The 19,992-nt window shown below is 40.5% G+C and overlaps 1 protein-coding gene across 4 annotated transcripts in view; it reads right to left on the bottom strand.

Annotated features, from left to right (window-relative positions):
- SORT1 (sortilin 1) overlaps positions 1-16,843 on the bottom strand; it is a 69,747-nt gene extending 52,904 nt beyond the window's left edge. For 2 of the 4 annotated variants that reach the window (XM_024119734.3, XM_024119735.2), the window contains exon 1: positions 16,494-16,843. In XM_024119734.3, coding sequence (XP_023975502.1) covers positions 16,494-16,799 — 306 coding nt within the window. In that variant the 5' untranslated portion in view covers positions 16,800-16,843. The remainder of the gene's footprint in view (positions 1-16,493) is intronic. The other 2 variants (XM_024119736.2, XM_024119737.2) reach the window with 1 other exon arrangement.
- Positions 16,844-19,992: the final 3,149 nt, after the last annotated feature.

The following is a 19,992-nucleotide window of genomic DNA, read 5'->3' as shown; positions in this document are numbered from 1 at the left end:
AAGAGGGAAGAGATATGGGAACATATGTATAACTGATTCACTTTGTTATAAAGCAGAAACTGACACACCATTGTAAAGCAATTATACTCTAATAAAGATGTGGAAAAAAAAATAAAAATTAAAATTAAAAATGATTGTAGTTGCCAACTGCATAACTCTCTGAATGTATGAAAAAGCAATAAATTTTACACATTAAAAAAAGTGCAGGTTTTAAAGAAAAAGGTTCTGTTCTAAACTTGTCCATCAGTCCTCAGAATTATATGGTGGGTTTTTCTTTTCTTTTCTTTTTTAAATTTTATTGAAGTATAGTTGATTTACAATGTTGTGTTTAATTTCTGCTGTACAGCAAAGTGACTCAGTTATACATATTGGGTTGGTCAAAAAGTTAGTTTGGGTTTTTCCTTAACATTTTATGGAAAAAACCCAAATGAACTTTTTGGCCAACCCAATATACATATTCTTTTCCATTATGGTTTATCACAGGATATTGAATATAGTTCCCTGTGCTATACAGTAGAACCTTGTTGTTTATCCATTCTATATACAATAGTTTGCATCTGCTAATCCCAAAATCCCAATCCTTCCCTCACACACATACACCTTACCACTGGGAACCACAAGTCTGTTCTCTGTATCTGTGAGTCTGTTTTTGTTTTGTACTTATGTTCATTTGTGTCCTATTTTAGATTCCACACATAAGTGATATCGTATGGTATTTGTCTTTCTCTTTCTGACTTACTTCTCTCAGTATGGTAATCTCTAGGGCCATCCATGTCATTGCAAATGGCATTACAGTATTTCATTATTTTTTATGGCTGAGTAATATTCCATTGTGTACATACATCTTTATCTATTCACCTGTTGATGGACATTTAGGTTGTTTCTATGTTTTGGCTATTGTCAATAGTGCTGCCATGAACATAGGAGTGCATGTATCTTTTAGAATTATAGTTTTGTCTGTGTATATGTCCAGGAGTGGGATTGCTGGACCATATGGCAAACTCTATTTTTAGTTTTCTGAGGAATCTCCATACTGTTTTCCATAGTGGCTGCACCAATTTACATTCCCACATTGTGGGTGTTTCTTTTTGATAGCCACAAGAGAGGGACTACACCAATGCAAAAGATCTGAAGGACAGCTGAAATCCCATTTTTCCATGTAAAACCAACCACTCTAGTTCCTAATTATCAGAGCTTGAATAACCTCTTCTTAGGTATTATTCTCACAGCACTTATTGATGTTGCTTGTACTATAACTACTTACATATTTGGCTACCTCTCAAATCATGTTAGGAATTCTTAGATGGCAAACAGAATGATCTGGTATTTCCTGTCAGGCCTAGCACAAGGTCTTATAGATAGTAAGTTCTCCAAGAACATCTCTGTAAAAGTGTATTCCCAAACCCCTGCTACCAAAATTGATCTGTGTGTAATCTCCCCTCTACCATGGTTACCACCATTTCAGTCAAGTAGGGTTTCTTCCTATGCCCTTACTGCCAGCCACAACATTGTTAAACACTAGTATGTGTTCTTGGGTGTTCACACATACAATAGTGACCTTACTCCTCTCCTTCACTGTAGTTACCATCAATTCCATGTTGTCAAAAATTGATAAACACATCAAAGTGTTTAGAGGCAACGGCCAGGAGTAGACTATACAGAAGAGAAATTCAAATATTTGAGTATGAAGAAATAAAAGTGTGTCCACTAAGATTTAAGCAGGGCTGACAGAGGTGGGAGCAGTTGGGAGCAATAGCAAGGTATGGTAGAAGGGAGTTGTGCAGGCAGAACAAACACGAAGATACAGGCAAGTATTTTGAAAAATTTCAAAGGGTAACACAAATAAAATATATTTATTTCACCAACTAGTAAAGTGCTGCATTTATGGTAGATGCTATTAAGTACTTGTTAAATAAGAATTTCAAGATTAGGATAAACACAGTTACAGTGGGAATAGAAGGAAAATAAAAATAGAGAAAAGGAAATAGTAGGAAAATAAAAATAGAGAAAAGGAAATACCCAAAAAGAAATTTGGGTATTTCTTCTTGAAATACCCAAAGAAAGCTGAGACGAGGCCACAGGATCACTCACTCAAACAAGGAAGGTTTCCCAGGGCAGCCTGGTTCTTACTTTCTTTTACCCCACAACAGTCAGATCTATTCTTGGGAGAAATTAAACCCAAAAGATTCCACGGTATGTTGTGTTCATTCTGGAATGAAAATATATGGTGCTTCTCTGCTGCCTTTCTGAGCATCACAATGTACACATTCCTGGTCCTAAGCAAAAGCAAATGATACTCCTTGGCGATGGGATAAATGGAAGGGGGGTTATGTTCTACCTATGTAATGGTCAATTGGCTAGTTGGCTGCCTCCATATTCTTTTCTAGGATTTCATTTGTTTTGGTCCTTTGGAAGCAAAACTTGGAACTCTTTCTGCCTATCATACTATTATTAAAGAATCCAAAACCGCATTTTCCTGCATTAACCTATTTTATTCTCCCCATTATCACTTTTGGTCCTTCTATTTAAGGGAGCCTTTCCTTTTCCAGAATGGCATAGAGTTTTTTGAACAGTTGTACTGTATGATACAAATAAAAACAAATTGTAAAAAGAAAAAAAAATGAGGAAGGTTTCCAACAGTACATACAGCTGAACACAATCAACTAATAAGTTATGGTTCAATTGCTCTAATCAAGGCAAAGTTAGAAGAATAAAAGAAATAAAAGCAGGGGACAAAGCTCTGTGGATAGAAAGAACTGAAAGGCAGAATAAGCCCTTTAGGAAGAGAAAACCCCAAACCTCCAACACAATATTTCCAATGAATATCCTACATTATTAAAATATTAAACATATAAAAACATTTAGGAGTTGAGGAGTCCAGCCAATAGAAGGTAAAGTGTCTACTTCAAGCATTGTTACAAAAAAGATGTTATGTATTAGCTGTATGCATGACAAATGAAATGGAGAAGGTGGCAGAGAGCTGAAGCCTGTTTTATTTCTGGTAAACAATAGTTGTGCTGCTCCAATGTAGTATGCTTAAGAGGTAGATTATTTAGCACAAAGAGAACATGATCTGGCCACTACATACTGCTAAGCAGTCAGTCAAATGTAGGATCTAGAAGCAGGTCAAAATTAAGGGAAACCACGTAAATATACTGTTTGTGTGATTAGCAATCCAAAACCAGCATCTAGAGGGGCCACAGAGTAAATACAGTAATTCAGATTACATAATCATACCCTATTGTAGAAAGCTCAGAAACCAAGAACTTTAAGACTAGCTATGTCAAATGTCAGCTTGATTCTATCAGGAGCAGATGAGCATGAAACCTGCCCCATCTAGTGAGAGGTTTATTAATCCCCTAGCACAGTTACTGGCACAGGAATAGATAAGACAGATCAATGGAACAAAACAAAGTCCAAGACTGGACAAAGTTTCTTTTAGTGTATGATAAAGCCAGCATTTCAAATCAGTGGTAAAAGAGTTTTGGAAAAACCAGCTATTTGGAAAAAATAAAAAGCTGGATTCCTAACTCCCTTCTTACCCCCCCACCCCGACTCCACATTAAATTCCACATATGACAAAGATTTAAATACAGAAAGTTAAACCATAAAAATCCTAGAAGTATGAGTGAATATTTTTATAATCTTAGAAATGAGAAGACCATTACAAAAAATGATACAAAACCCAGAACCCTTAATATAGCAATTACTTTGACTATTAAAAAAAATTTATGACAAAATACTGAACATAAAGTTTAAAAAAACTGGAAAAAATTGTTTGCAACACAATAAAGGGTTAATACAGAGTTTTCAAATCAATAAGAAAAAGACAAAGATCGCAAAAGAAAATAGGCAGGGACTTCCCTGGCGGCGCAGTGGTTAAGAATCCGCTTGCCAATGCGGGGGACATGGGTCCGAGCCCTGGTCCGGGAAGATCCCACATTCCACAGAGCAACTAAGCCCGTGCACCACAACTACTGAGCCTGCGCTCTAGAGCCCGCGAGCCACAACTACTGAGCCCACGCATCACAACTATGTGCTCTAGGGCCCTCGTGCTGCAACTACTGAGCCTGTGTGCTGCAACTACTGAGCCTGTGTGCTGCAACTACTGAAGCCAGCACCTAGAGCCCATGCTCGCAACATGAGAAGCCACCGCAATGAGAGGCCTGCACACTGCAATGAAGCATAGCTCCCGTGCGCAGCAGCTAAGACCCAACGCAGCCAAAAATAAATAAAATTTAAAAGAAAAGAAAATAGGCAAAGGACACAAACAAGTAATTCACAAAAGGACACAGAAATGACCAATCGTGTTTGAAAAGCTATTCAATCTCACTAGTAATCAAAAGAAAATCAAAGAAAAATAATGTGATAACATTTTCCACCTGTTGGAAGCGCTTGACAAAATGTATCCAGTGAGGGGTGGAGACCAGAGCACCTGTGTGCACTGTGGGTGGGAGTATATAAACTGCTGTAACTTTTCTGGAGAGCTATTTGGTGATGTGAATCAGAACTGAAAATGTCCACACCACATGACCCAAACAATCCCACTCAGGAATTTATTAACAGGGGATAATTACACATCTTTAAAAAATATGTTATACACCTGAAGGTTTACTGCATCCTGCAGGCCATCTACTGTGTTAAACATCTTACACACATTATCATTTAATCCACATAACAACCCCATATTACTATATCTGTATATTCTAGACAAGAACTGAAGCTTTGTTAAATGCATTATGTTATGCAATGAAACAATATACCAGGTGCTAATGAAAATGTTTCAGGTATTTACTGACATTGAAAGATATTCATAACATGTTGAGTAAAAAGCAGGTTTACAGAATAGCATGTAAAATCGTGTGTGTGTGCGTTTATGGTTAAAAACATAGTCTTCCAAATATTAACAGCAACCATCTCTAAGTGGCAGAATTTATGGTGGTGTTTCTTCTTTATAGTTTTTCCAGAGTGACTGAATTACTCCCCACCCCATCATCTGCTGAATAGTGATTTCTAGTGTCCCAGGTGGCACTGATAGCCATATACTGACCTCTGGTAGGGGAGCTCTGGGCAGCAGGGAGTCACTGCCTGGCATTTATAACCAAACTGGTTTTCAGGGACCCATTACGTTAGAAAGTAGGTGACAGCTTGTACTACCTTCTCTGAAATACAACCATCTTGACAGAGGATAATGCAAGACTCATCCACACATTTAATGCCCACCATTTAAAGCCTGAGGTCCACACATTTTAGAGACCATGAATTAACAAAAATGTCCATTTCTGTGGTCATTTGGCTAATCCCTAGTTCCATCTGGAAAAGAGAAAGGCCATAAAACACAACATTCTTTACGGAAATAACTTTGTCTTCACATCTAATCAAACAAGAAGTCTAATTAAATTACTGTTACTATAGCTGGGAGAACTTAAAGTTGGTCCCGAGAGTCACTGTAGCTTGGAAAAAAATTTTGGTAATGAGAAACCTCTGCCTATCTTTAGTTACACACCTGATCAAAAGTAAAACACTGAAAGAATTAACACCAGCACAACTGAGCCTGGATCAGTTTCACACGGTGTGCCCCAGTTTAAAAGCCACTTGCAGATGACCCGACAGTCTGGCCATCAGGAGCAACCTCTCTGGCAAGTAAACAGACAGTGAATTCAACGATGCCATCCTTCACACATGTTCCTTCTTTCAACAAATACATTTGCTTGCCTACCATTTGCCGGACCCTCTTTGGAGCACTGTGGACACTGCAGTGATAACACATACTCTGTGCTCAGGGAGCTTATACTCTATGAACACACTTCTTAACAGAAGTCTAAAAATGAAGACTAAACATGCTAGATATTCAACCTACAGAAGACAACCTGTCATTGTGAAAATAAAACTGCAAAAGGGTGTTAAAGCCTGGTCTAGTAACTAACTGGTTGGGAAAGTAGGCACAAATCATTTTCTCTCTTGGGAATCTACTTCCTCAGGAGTAAAACTGAATTATGCTCCTTCACTCACTGGAATAACAAGAATCAAATGAAATAACAAGGCACTGGTGATCCCATAAAGGCTGGGAATTTAAGATTTAGGCTTCCAAACTCCAAACAGGGAACACAGGGATAGACAGGACACAGTGATGGTGTAAGAGAGGTTTGGGACAAAACCTGGGTGAAGCTCTTGCGGGCAGGAATAAAATCTTAACAGAATACAGTTCTGTTAAATAAGGCACTGCTAGGATCATAAAACATGAGCCAAAAATAAGGTCACAAATGTTCCAGTCCTTCCAGAGACTATCCTTAGAAATAAAAAGGCTAGACATAAAACAGTATACAAGTTTGCAAACCTATTCAATTATTCAGAGTTTTCTGTGAGGCAGGATGATACAGAGGAGAGCACTGGGCTAATACCTGGTCAATGTGAATTTCATTTCTGGCTCTGCCAACAGCTCTGTGAACTTGGGCAGTAAAACCTAACTTCACCACCAAGGTGAGGAAGCTGGAATGACAACATTTCCAGTCCCTATAAGCTTTAAAATTCTATGACTCATCAATAATTTCACACCTCAGTTTGCTTTTCCACTGCTCTGCCTTCATTTGGGGAAAAAAAAAAAAAAATCAGCCCCATGCTCCAGAATACTCTAGTGTCAACAGGAAAGGGCAACAGCAACTCCATTATCTAGAAACCTCAACAACCTGGACACTCACTGAAAGGAAGCAAGGGAGAGAGACCTCTGATGACACTGTCCATGCAATAAAACCCTACGCACCTGACCGCTAAGAGAAACCTGCAGACCAGTCACTCTAAATCAATCTGCTAAACCTGTTAGATTGCCTAAAATTAGAAATCTTTTTCTTAGTTTACAGAAGCATCTTACAGAAGTAAAATTAAGCTAAGTAAAATTTCTTAGCTTACAGAAGTTAAATTTGGGGGACAGTGTATCTAGAGACAGGGACAGCAGCAAGAAGGAACAGGATATTGCAAGGGGACTATCATTTCTGCAGGTAAAAAAGAGTAAACTTCAACAGGCAGACAATGGCACTAAGCTTATAAATCTGGGCCATTCAAAATGGGAGAAAATAGCCCCACAAATCTCAACAGACCTTGAGGGCATTAATGCCATACCACTTTAAAATAATGTGAGTCGTGGTACAGCATAATTTAATCTCCTTAATGATCCAAGGTCATACTGTTGACAAAGAAGGCAGAGATGTATTTTAGAAAGATGTCCATTAAAAACAACAAAAACAACAAACTTCGGCATTCAAAAGGGTAGGCTTAAATGCCTACCCTAGGCTTAGTTTTCGAAAAACTCATCTTCATGGGATAATTCATTTCTAATCATGCCTAATAAATGAGTTAAATTTCAAACTGTTAGCATTTAATTTTTACATCTTAATCTCATTTCAAAAAGAAAGTGATGAAAGGATATGCGCCAGTGGCCAGATGACTGGACCATAAAAGCTCACCGGTCCCCACTGGGTGTGGGGACCAGCCCGGCCTGCCTCTGCTGCAGCCACACTGGCCTTCTTCCAGACCTCTGGGTGCACCACACTCTTTCTAGCCCCAGGCCTGTGAACATGCTTTTCTCTCTGTCTGGGACACTCCTACAGGAAAAATTCTATTCATCTTCCAGTACCAGTTTAAGTAATTTCTCAGCAAGTGCTTCCTAGTGCCCCAGGCTAAAAGGACCTCTGTCAATTATTCTCCTGTAGTTGCTTTTTTCCTTCTTGGTACTTATTGTATTTGTAATTACATATGTGTTTAATGCCCATTTTCTCTACTGGTCCATAAAGGCAGGGATCTTGTCTGTTGTGTTCCAAATCAGTTCCCAGTACCCAGTACAAGGCCCAACATATAGTAGGTGCTCAATAAAAAGTTGCTGAATAATAATAATATTGACCTTTACTGAGCACTCATGATATATAAAGCACCATTGCTACTTTACAGATGAAGAAGGAGGATCAGAGAGGTTAAGTAATTCTCCCAAAGTTACAAAGCTGGTAAGTGGCAGAGCAAGGATTCAAGCTCATGTCTGTCTGACTCCAGACTATACATTTAACGACTACGCTTTCTCCAGCACTATGTGAGGCAAAAGGGTGAAGTTAAGGGGTCATACTTGTACTACCTTTAAGGTGTTTATAATCTGGAGAACACCAATTGAATAAATGAAAGTGAATACAAAAGAGAATACCATAGTAAAGTGTTGGATTACATGGCATTGTTAAATGTTGTAGGCGAGAACAGAAAAAAAACAAGCAGAGCTAGAAAGGCATTCAGACAGGAGGAATGCCATGAAAACAAAAATGGAGAAGCAACAGAGCACATGGCAAGCTAAAGGGACTGGTGAGAAGGTAACTTCAACTAGAGCAGAGTTAACGTAGGCCAGGAAGTGGTGAGATACTACCTTAAAGATATACACGCATTATAAAAAATAATTCCATTAACATTCTGGTCTGCCATGCTCTCAAGCTAAGTTCTTGAGGAGTACCTATCACATCTCACTAATATTTCTTAAAACGTTACAGAGGTCAATAGAGTACAAAGCTAATAGTGATTGCTCAGTTAATGAATCAGGGTGAAACAAGCAGAGTGCTATTTTAGAGCTGTCAACTTAAAACCGCATATTTAAAGCGTAATGAATGAGAAGAGAAATAGTTATTGAATTATAAGGAGCCTTATTTTTTTAATTGTAAGTTCTTTAACACTATAAGTAAATAACTATATATACTTGAAACTATTATAACCAGATGACCAGGTATCTGATGATGGTGGGGTTATTTTCTCCTCCATCTCCCATAGCTTCAAGAAACACACTTTGAACAGATGGTCTCTCCCTCACCATACCCAATTTTTTTTTTAACTCCAAGTCCAAGGACATAACTAGTACATAATTCTTAATACACATTTGGTTCCTGTGAGTACCCATACTAATTCTCCTGGAATATTTCAGCTATGGAAAAAAAAATTTAAGTGCATACACAAATATCTGAGCATCTAACTGGTAATGCATTAGAAGCTTTGTGTAGATAATCATTATAAAAAACATCCAATAAAGGATGAATACACACCAAATTCTACACTGTCTCATTTAATCTTCACAAGGACCCTAAGAGGTACATATAGTATATCCATTTTATAGATGATAAAACTAAGGTTCACTAAGAGTCATCTGTCCCTGGTTACCACTGAAGTCTGAATCCAGGTCTAACCTGAGATCACATTCCTTCCTAACCATGGCCTCAAAGAACTCCAATTAATACCACTTGTTAGTATCACTCATATTAACCAGTTAAAATTTTGATGTAATCATGAAGGTTAAAAAAAAAAAAAGAACACATATGCTTCTTACATTTCTGCCAATCTTGACTCACTCTCATTCTTGCCACCTCCGCCCAAGCCTGTCACCCAACCCTGCCAAGTGGTAAAACCGAATACATTTATGCCTCATCTGTCTCCTTTTATGCACATGTTCCTCTGGAGTTGGTATTTATCAGGATCATTTGGCTGACAATTGGACTCTATGGACACAGTAATATATCAACAGGCTTATGAAGAAATGACATAAATCCTATGTATGTGGTAGGATTCAAGGTTTTCAAAACATTTTCTCTTTGAAGCCTTATGATAATACTTCATTTTACATGATGGGGAGCTGAGGCTTAGAAAGGCTAACTGAGCTCTGTTGAGGGAACTATGACCTCAAGGAGCAGAGAGGAATTCACAACTACATGACTTACAACAGGGGTCTATAACCTTGCCTTATTCCTAAAGCAAATGCATTGACTTAAAATATCTCTATGAAACACTTCCAAATGCAGCACCATGTTGGGACATAAGTGTCCTACGCCCAGCTCTTGGCCTGTAAGCAAGTCATTTAGCCTTCTTGGTAAGAGATCTGACCAGTTAATCAGCTTAACAATCTATGATTCAAACTGTTAAGCACATTATCAGCAAGAGTTCAATCTTACCCTTGTTCACAAATGTTCAGAAAAATCTGTTTACGGGCTTCACTGACTTATAGCTCCTGGGTTCCTCATGCCTGGGCTCACAACCTCCTTCAATAAGGTCCAGGAGTCCTGGATTGTTTCTTGGAAACTTGAGCACTTCAAGTATAAAAGATGGTCGGCCCTGCCCTCTATTCTGCACTCCTGTTGGACATACTCTTCCAAGACCACAGTAACGGTCAACGTCCAAAAGGATAACTCTTCTTGGTTCCCCACTTCCACCTCTGGTTTATCCAGCTCTAGCCTCATGTCAACCACTACCTGTTAAAACACTTTCCCCAGTAACTCCTAATGGCAGACTCCTTCCCCATACCTCCCCTCTTTTTCCATCCCCCACAAAGAGCTATCTTTTTTTACTTCTCTATATGTTTTCCTGGAAACCTTAGTCTTTCATACTCCTCATCAACTACTTCTCCCCAAGAGAAAGTCCCCACTGATCATCCCCTGAGCATGTCTTGGACTTCCCTACCTCCATGCCTTTACAGGTCTCCCTAAGAATTCCCTCCACACCTTGATTCTCTCTTCACCCATGAGGCCTTCCCAGACCACTGCACTTCAGTGGTCATGCCTTCTTCAAAAATTCTTCCAAACTCTCAGCAAGCCGTCTCTGAACAGCTAAATCCTTAAGATGACATCAATGAGGATGTTTTTAAGGTTTAACTTTTCTTATGCACAGGCCAGAACTCCAGAAGTGTTTAAGTGAAAGATATCTACACAATACATTTAACAAAACACCTTGATAAAACTTCTCATTTGACCCTCCAAATAATCCTAAAACTGATTCTCCAGTTTAAAATAAATAAATAAATAAAGGTCAGAGAAGTTAAGTGATTGTCTATGATCATACCATACAACTATGAAGCAGCAGAGCCAGGATTCAAATCTGAGTATTAAGAAGTCTTTTTTGAATTCTGCATATAGCATATTTATGATGTGAATCTCTTTGACAAAGAATAGGTACCAGATAAACATTTGATCTGAACTATCTTGTCTGGGAAGTACTAACGTCAGTTAAAAATTTCCTTCCCAGTTCAATTTCTCTTGGTACTTCAGGGTGATCTTACTGTTGAACCAGATTTGCAAACAGGCTCAACTACAATATTAGAACTTAGTATTTTAGAACATACAGGAAAAAAAAAGAGCAAAACTCTTAACAAAAGCAAACATAAGAGAGATACTACTCACAAGCCCTAGAAGGAAAAAACCATACATTTTCTTCTAATGAAAATAAGTCAAGCCAATTAATTACACGTACGTTTCTAACTAGCATAGGGCTGAGTATATTAATGGGAAGCTGACCATCTATTTTCAAGCACACAGGCAGCCAAGACAAAAAGAAAAAAAAAAGCCCCAGTTTTGGCAGAGTACTGTAGGGAAGGAAAAGAAAAAACAAATTTACTGCTAGATATCTATTTGGTTTGCTTTTGGAATATCCAAGCTAGTAGCTTTGATTTGCATTAGATTTTTTTCAGCCAACAAGGAACAATAAAGTATTTCCCCAAAAATAAAAGTCAAATGTCTTTCACAATTATATGAAAAAAGAAATACTCCTGTTATCTTTAAGAACACTCATATTTCACTGAAGCATGCTCTGGAGGTGGTAACAAATTACCCCCAGATGTGAAATCCAGGCTATGTTCAAGTTCAACTGGGAAATGGAACAGCCACAATTTGCTTCTAAACTTGGAATCAACCAGTAAACATTTGTGATCACAACCTTTGGCCTCCTCTTCTTTCATATTAATCACAGAGTTTTTTAGACATTTTAAATCTAGTCCAAAACTTCTCATGCTGTAGATGAGGAGTTCAGGGCCAGATACTGAAATGCAAAACAGAAAATAAATTACATTCACAGAAAACTTTCTCAGGAAAACACCACAGGCTCTGAATGGAAGATTTTGTTTTTGTTGTGGTTTCCTGAGACTGGGGCTGAGGACAGAGAAGGAAAAAATAGCCCCAATCTTAAAAAACAAAAACAAACAAAAAACACATGTCCAGCATTCACCTAACAACCTCTAAAGGTATGAAGCGTCTATCATGAAAATTCATTCAACTCAGCTAGCTCAAAGCCACATGTTACTAACCCAACTTTGACTGCAGTCACCATTACAGTGTCAATTAAAAAAAAAAAAACCCTGCCTAGAACAGACTGAAATTGACCAGTTTGTTCCTCAAGCCCCATTACTCCTCAAAACCACCTACATACACATCAGTGAGGCCACATAGACAGTGGGAAGAACAAGTTTTCATCAAGCGTTTAAATAGAAGAGTACAAGATGCAACAGAAACACTGGTTAGAAAAAGATAAAAAGGTAACTGAAAATTTTTTAGAAATTTACAAATGCAGTATCTTTTTGGGGGGCCATTGCCACACAGCTCTCTGCTAGAAAAGCTGCATTTTTAATTACACGTCAAATTTGATTCTGGTCTACCTTAACATTAGCTTCTAATCATATAAAACATCTGCACTTCATTTCTCCAGTCTCAAAGCACAGTTCACTTTCTGTAAAGACAGCTTGAGCGGTAGGAAGGGAGGAAGAAGAGGAAATGTGACTCTCCTGATCTGACCACTGCCCTCAAGCACTGCCCTTTCTGTGAGGATCACATGAGTAACAGGCCAACTAGGACAAAGTTGGGGGGCATGGTTTCTGCAGTCACCCACTGAGAACCCAATGTTTATTGGCAAGAGTTGATTTGAAACTGGCAGAGTGCAAAAGAAGCTGTTAATAGCCTATGTGAACCTAACACAAAATATCAGATCAAAACAGCAGGATGAGGAGCCTATTATTATTGTCATTACAGAAAGAAAACAGTCATTAGAAATTGACCAGAACAGGAGACTCATCATAGTGATTTTTAATTTTCTAACTAAAAATCACTATGCGAAGAACCAAAAATTTGAGTCAGCAGAGAACTTACCTAATTGTTACCCTGCATTCCCTTTGGGCCACTTGTCCTACCTGGCTAGCTCTCTACACTCACCTCAACCAAACCTCAGATGACAACTAACCTTCCCCCAGATAAATATACTTCATCAACTTTGCTGATACTTCTAACTGAAATCCCCAATACAGACTTTTCCCGTAGGGGTTAAAAGTCTGATGAATATACTGTATGGGCGCAGAGTCCTCATGAGGATTTTGCTCATTCTGCTCAACTAGGAGCAGGAAGAAGATCCTACAGCATTCCTATTCCTTGACCCCCAAACGAATGGATGAAACAGGACTTAAGAAAGATTTAACTAGATGGTGATGGTGGGAGTGGCAGGGAAGGCAGTATGAAGAGAGGCTGGGTACTGGGATAAATGAGGCAGTTAGAAAGTTCCGGGGCAGTTAAATGCACTGACCTTCAGATTTCCGGGTGTGACAAAGATCCACAACAGGCTAAGAGCGGCAGCTCCCCGAAGCCTCCAACAGGCACATTGAGTCCTGTCAGCCTGGACTCAGCCCTGCCAGCACCAGCAAACAAATACACGCATTCTTCTCAGAGCTGACACCCCATACAACACAACCTCACTACAGGGCCTGTTTATATAAGAAACCAGATGCTTTGATGTTGGGGTAGAAGTTGGGAAGTTATGTGTAAAGAAGTAGTTAATGACAGGAACAGAAGGAGGACAGAATGAACAACATTCCTGGCTTTACTAATCGTAAGTTTTAAGGAAATTGTCAAATAGTCTGAACTCAGGAATGAGAAGTAAGGAAATTATGTCAGCCACCACCATAACTCTGACCAAGGCTTCTCATCTGTTTCTTTAAGACAGAGCTTCATGCCTAACCTCAAAGGGGTGCTTACAGGAGGAATGTTTGGAAGCAATCCAACTTAGCAACCAACATTAATAAAATCTAGACTTGCTCAACTTCTCTCATGCACAAAGGTTATACATGTCATGAACATTCCAAGCACTTAAAGGAAAGAATCAGTTAAAAGTGTGGCATGAAAAGAGTTTGGGGTTAAAGGCAAAAGGAAGGTTATTCATTAGTCTAAGAAAAAATCATTTATAAATACACACACACACATACTTGCTGGATTTCATGAGTGAAGAGACTGAGTTATATAGGTCATTAGGGCACAGGTCTCCTAAAACCAAAAGACTATAAAAGCACTATCATGCTTTAGTTCTACTTTGCTTTCTTAAGAAGATTAGTTAAACACCAACATATTCTCACAAAGCCAAATAAGCCATAGAAACAGGTCTAGGAGATTTGCTAAAACTTTCTGAGGCTTTTCGTTCTCCAGTCTGAATTATCTCTTCTTTGTATCTTGGCACCCCCAGTATCTAGCACATCTTGGACTTTTGGAGGACATTCATGTACACTGACTACATGAAGCAACGTGGCTTGACATGAACAGCAAGTTATAACAAATAAGAGAACAACGAACTTTTCATTTTTCTTGGGAATTGAATCCTGTCATCTTATGAAAAACTACTCTAAATGGCACTTTCCAAGCTGTACAAAAGTATACAATATTTCTAATAAAAAGTTGTTCTGTTATGCTTATACATTTATTTCACGCTGTTTATAAAGGCTCCCCCAACACCAGATCTCTTCAGCAGAGTTCAGGATGATGTATTATGACTTCTAAAAATACAGAATTGAAAAGCAGAACAGACCAATAGATAACAGTTCTTGGTTAAGGGAGTGCACCACTAAGAAATGCTTTATTCAACCATTTCTAAGGTGAAGATTATTAACAGTGGTTCCACTTTTACCACATACACATGCTACAAAAAGGATGGGATCTCTGAAGAAACCATGGATGATTAAGAAATGCAAAAACAGTTCTTTTAAATGAAGTCAATGAAAGAAGACAAAAAAATAAGTTTAAAAAATCACTGGAAACAATAACTAAATAAAATGAAAGAAAAAGAGGGAAGATTTTTTTATTAACATGTGGACTTCAAAGAATGAGGTTTCAGATCTGCTCTTGAGTAGATCTGGCCTAAGAACCCCCTGAGCCAGTTTTTTCAACCTCTTGCTTTAGAAATCAATATATTACAAATGACATATAAATTCAAACCAACCAGGGAAGATTCTGACTAAAGGAATAAATCCAGGAGTAGCCCCAGGTCCTAAAGGTAGGTCAATCAGCAAGAGAAGAATCCAAATAGGGAGTAAGAATGCTATGTCTGGCTGGCTCAAGGAAGGAAGTGCTCCCGTTATAAATTAGGCACTGGTGTTGTAAAGCCTTTCTCAACTCTCCACTGTGAGATGGAAGACTACACATTTTTTTCCCCCTCATAAAACAGGAAGACTTTCCAGTTCTCATTCTGCCCTATCTGCACCCAACCCGTCCCACACATCAGCACTAGCTTGGCCACCTTTATGCAGCTGCTGCTTGGACTGCGTTTAGCAGGAGTTCTCCCTGACTGCTTATGCTTTGACTGCAATTGCCCTGGGTCCCCAGATCAGAGAATTCTGCCCAGGTAACAAGTAGAGTCCAGGCAGAGGGAGAAAGATCAAGGGGAGACTGAGATTCGGTTGATACAGAATGTGGTTCAACGGGGACAAGTGTAGTTAGCCACTCACCTCTCTCCCCATGTGCAACTCTCTTTGAATGAGGAAGAGATATAAGAGAGAAAATGCATTAAATTGAAAATACATTATGCAACAATTAAACCGGTAGTTCTACAAAAAACACGAGGAAGATGCCCGAGCTGATCTAGAGCAAGTAGCCAGGACGTTGCCAACAACTGGCTTTGTCAATACAGTAGTGTGCAGAGGTTGGGTTACTTGTCCCCAGAAACAGAACTGCCACAATTTTTAAAGTGTCCGACTAGGACCTAGCTCAAAGCAGAGTATCTGCAGTGTGTTTCTTAACCATTACAAACCTTGTTACAACAGGATCTAGACATCCTGGTCAGAGTCCAATGCCATGATAGAAGGTCAAGTTGAAGGCGTAAGAGAGATCACATATACGCTGTCACCCCATTGCCAAGCTTGTTCCTTTAACTATTAAAACACACACAGGAACCTAATCATTGCTTTGGGATTTCTGAACACCCGCCTACCCGCCCTGAAAGTACTGACCCCGCGAGGACACACGTTCGTTTCTGCTCAGCCCCAACTTCTCCAACCACTTAAGGGGTAATTACTCCTTCAGCTTCCTGTTGGGATATAGCGTTGCTGGATCCGAATTATTTATACAGGCGGAAACAACAACGCTCCACAGATTCTGACAACTTAAAAAAAAAAAAAAAAGAATGCCGTGAAAGTCTAAGCCGGCTTCCCCTGTGACGAAACACAGCTGCCCGGGCTGTGGCGTCCGGGGGCCGCTCTCTGGGCCCGACTCGGCCCGACCGCCCGCCGCAGTTTCGGGGCCGCGGCCCAGGTGGCGCGGGCGCCGCGCGGCGGGCGAGCGGCCGGGCTCTTCTCCGCTGGGACGCGAGGCGCGCGGACAGAGAAAGAGGAGCCGGGTGCGCGGGCCGGCCGCCAGGGGCCCGCGGGTGGCACCTCGTAGTCCGGGCGGTGCCCGGGCCCGGCGCCCGCTCACCTGGTGCGTGTTGTTGGCCAGCCTGCCGACGAAGTCCCGGACCCCGCCGCAGTCCTCATCCTCGTCGAGCGCGCTGCGGCGCCAACGGCCGCCGAGGGGAGCTGGGCCCCCGGGCGCGGCCGCGCGCAGCCCCCAGCTCACCCCGACGGGGCCGGACCAGCGCGACAGCGGCGCAGCGGGAGGTGGCGGCGCGTCCAGCCGGTCCTGGCCGAGGGTCGCCGGCGGCAGCAGCTGGAGGAGGAGGAGGAGGCTGAGACCGTGGGGGCAGCGCGAGAGGTCGCCAGCAGCTCCCCGGGGCCGCTCCATCGCCGCCGAATGCCTACGCTCCCGACACCTGCCGCCCGGCGCGCCCGCCCACCCCCGCCGGCGCCGCGCCACACCCCCGAGCCCGAGCCCGGCGCTCCTTGGATACGCGCAGCCGGGCCTCTCCGCCCCCATAGGCTGGCCGCCTGTCCTTCTTCCCCGGCCCACTGCTCATTGGCTCGCGTCGCCTCCGGCTTCGGGGGTCCTGGATTAGGATGCCAAGATGCGGGACTGATTGGCTGGAACGTGGTAGAGACGGCTGAGGTCATCCCCCCCTCGCCGGCGTATCCGAGGCTGGGCTTCTAGAGTTAGCGTAGGAGCTTCCTTCCTTCACAAGATCCTCCCGGCTCCGTGGCGCCCCGACCCCTCGTTGCTCCCTCTGGCACCCTCAAGTTGGGGCTGGGTTGGTCTCCTCTTCTCCCCCAGAGATACCCCTAAAATTCCTTGGGTTGTGGCAGCCCCTGGAAAATCTCCTCGGGTAATCCCTGAGCTTGCTCAGCTGGAAAAGGGGCCTCCGTCATGAGCCGGTGCTTCTGGTTTTTAACCCCCGCACGCTGCAGCGCCCATTGTCTGCTGAAGCAGCCGCCTTGCTGACACAAGGTGAAGGAGAACTGTGTGGGCAAAGTCTCACAGAGGCAGACATCAGAACATCCGTGACTCACGCAAGCCTGGAGAAAAGTCTCTCCTCACTCACCTTCCTCTTATGCAGGGGGTTAAGCCAAAGAAGGAGTTGCTTATTGATTTTCCTGGAGTTAGAAAGTAGCTTAGGCAGGTAAAAGGGGGCAAGAGAATTGCCCCCTTTTATAAAGTCGGCTCAGTGCCGACTTTAGACATGATCATTGATTGCATAGATGCATAGATGCCTTAACCCTGCAGTGAGTGCACTGCACAAGTTTGGTTTTCAATATATACTATCCCCTAAATTAACATCCCGCCTCCAATAAATAAAACAAAACCCCTACGCTGTTCCCTTTATCGCAGAAACTACACCCATAACTTTATTCTGGAACATGCAGTGCAGGTTAAACCAGTTCTGGTTGTTCTCTTTACTGACTCCATCTCTTCAGAATGCCAGTTGTTCAGAAGAAAAGGGAACAAATAGAAAGACACAAAGTATACAACACGTTACACCCAAATAAAGAAAGCAACTAAAAATTACTTTTAACTATTAACTGCAGGTAAACCCGAATGAGAATATATTTATTGTAAGGGAAAATGAATGGTGCAGTGCACCGAACCCAAGGTTTACATTAAAATCCTCTAGTCACATTAATTTGCAAACAAAAATTTACATTTTGCCAGAACAACCATAGTAAGACATGACAAGTGAAAAATATTTTTGAACAACATCTGAGCAGGATGGTAAAATCACTAAAATAGTATTCCAAGTTCTCAGCTACTGAACTGACGAGATAAAGCTCCATGAAAACTGGTGAACAATTTGTTCCTTTCCATTAACTACAATGTGTCAGATAATTTTTTTAAGAGATTATTTTTTAATCTGTACCAACTGTGGAGTAGATCACAAGACAGTCAGTTCCAGTAGCATGTGATTAGCCGGGGAGGGAAGAGGGGCTATAAAGGAATATTTCTTTGTTTGGGTGACACAAAGATGAATGGTCTATTGTCTTACTATCCGAAAAGAAAAAAGCCAACTCCACAGTGCCATCTCCTGGAGAAATTACTAAATACACTTTTAAACTCAAATTGTTGGAGTTACCTGTACCTTCACTTTTTAATATATTGCTTTTAGTTATCATTGTATGTTTACAGAATATGTTTCCTTCTTCAAACTGTATCAGCTTCTGAGGACATGGTACCTTGCATACGGAACTGAGAAAATGTTTGAGTGAATGAATTATTTTAGTATTTCACTTTTGTCAATGACACTGGCACCAAATACAAAAGTTGCACTGTCAGATCTCCTTTGTGAAATACCACACCTAAGATCTTACCTTACTTGCAGAACTAAAATATGTAAATTTATCTTATTACTAAAAACCATACATTTCTCCAAGATAAATTCTGTGGCAGAAAGATGAATTGAAAGCAGTTACATATCACAAAACCATTGCTTTTGCTAATAAGATTATTTCTGATTCTATTTAAATGGACACAAAAAGAAACTTCGTAGGAAATTTTAAAACTCTACAGAAAACCAAAGTCCATCCCTTTCAAGAATTCTATAATTGGAATTATAGAAGGTATGAAATTTTTTGTTTCACCAGTACGGTGTAAGCTGAAGCTAAGAGCTACTTTATTCCTTGGTATATGTTTTTTCCCTACATAATACACATGATTCAGAGACACTTCACCTTGCCCTAAAGCAGCATGTTTAGTCCATTTCTGCATTAATCTACATTGAGTTAAATGGGGTATTTATTGTCTAGTTCTCCCCACTAGAAGCTTCATGGGAGCAGACCATACATAGACCACAGCTCTATCCCCAATGCCTAATACATTACTTGGCATATAGTACATAGGTACTCAAATTTGTTAAATCTGAACAAATATTAGTTGAGATAGGATTTTTCAATGGCATTTTCTATTAGGATTTGATAAGAGGTGAACACGAGGGAAACTAATCTCATGATCATGTTATATTTAATAACAGGGTTAAAATCACTAGGACAGTCTCCAGAATATTGGTGACAATGTTCCCTACCTTACGTGTGTGTGTTTCTAGAGCAAAATTCTGTTTTCCCAAATGTTTCCCATCATTGCAGTTTCCAAATGTATATAAGCACATGTTTTTTCCTGGAAATTTGGTTTAAATTTAATATGAATTCAGCCTATTCAAATAACCAGAATTTGAAATAATAGAGTACAACTTCCTACAAATGTTAATGAAGACAATACACAATCAATTCTGCATTATTCACACGTGGATTAGCCATGTTGTGGATAGTACATTTCAAATCTCAATGAGATTTCCCTATTACTCAGTAGGTATCTAGGCTTCTCATGCCTGGCATTGTAAAATCAAGAGTTGATGAGTTAAAACCAGAAAAACCTGAGTTCAAGTCTCAACAGCTTAATTTTCTGAGTCCGTGGTCACACAGCCTTACATTCTTCATCTGTTAAGTATGATATGATAAGTAACAATATCTACTTCATATGGCCATTCCTTTTTTTTTTTTTTTTTTTTTTTTTGTGGTATGCGGGCCTCCCTCTGCTGCGGCCTCTCCCGTTGCGG

Source organism: Physeter macrocephalus, chromosome 4, assembly GCF_002837175.3.
Source record: "Physeter macrocephalus isolate SW-GA chromosome 4, ASM283717v5, whole genome shotgun sequence".
NCBI classification, from domain to species: domain Eukaryota; kingdom Metazoa; phylum Chordata; class Mammalia; order Artiodactyla; family Physeteridae; genus Physeter; species Physeter macrocephalus.
The sequence above is the reverse complement of the archived record's forward strand: the minus strand, read 5'-3'. Positions and strand labels throughout refer to the sequence as shown.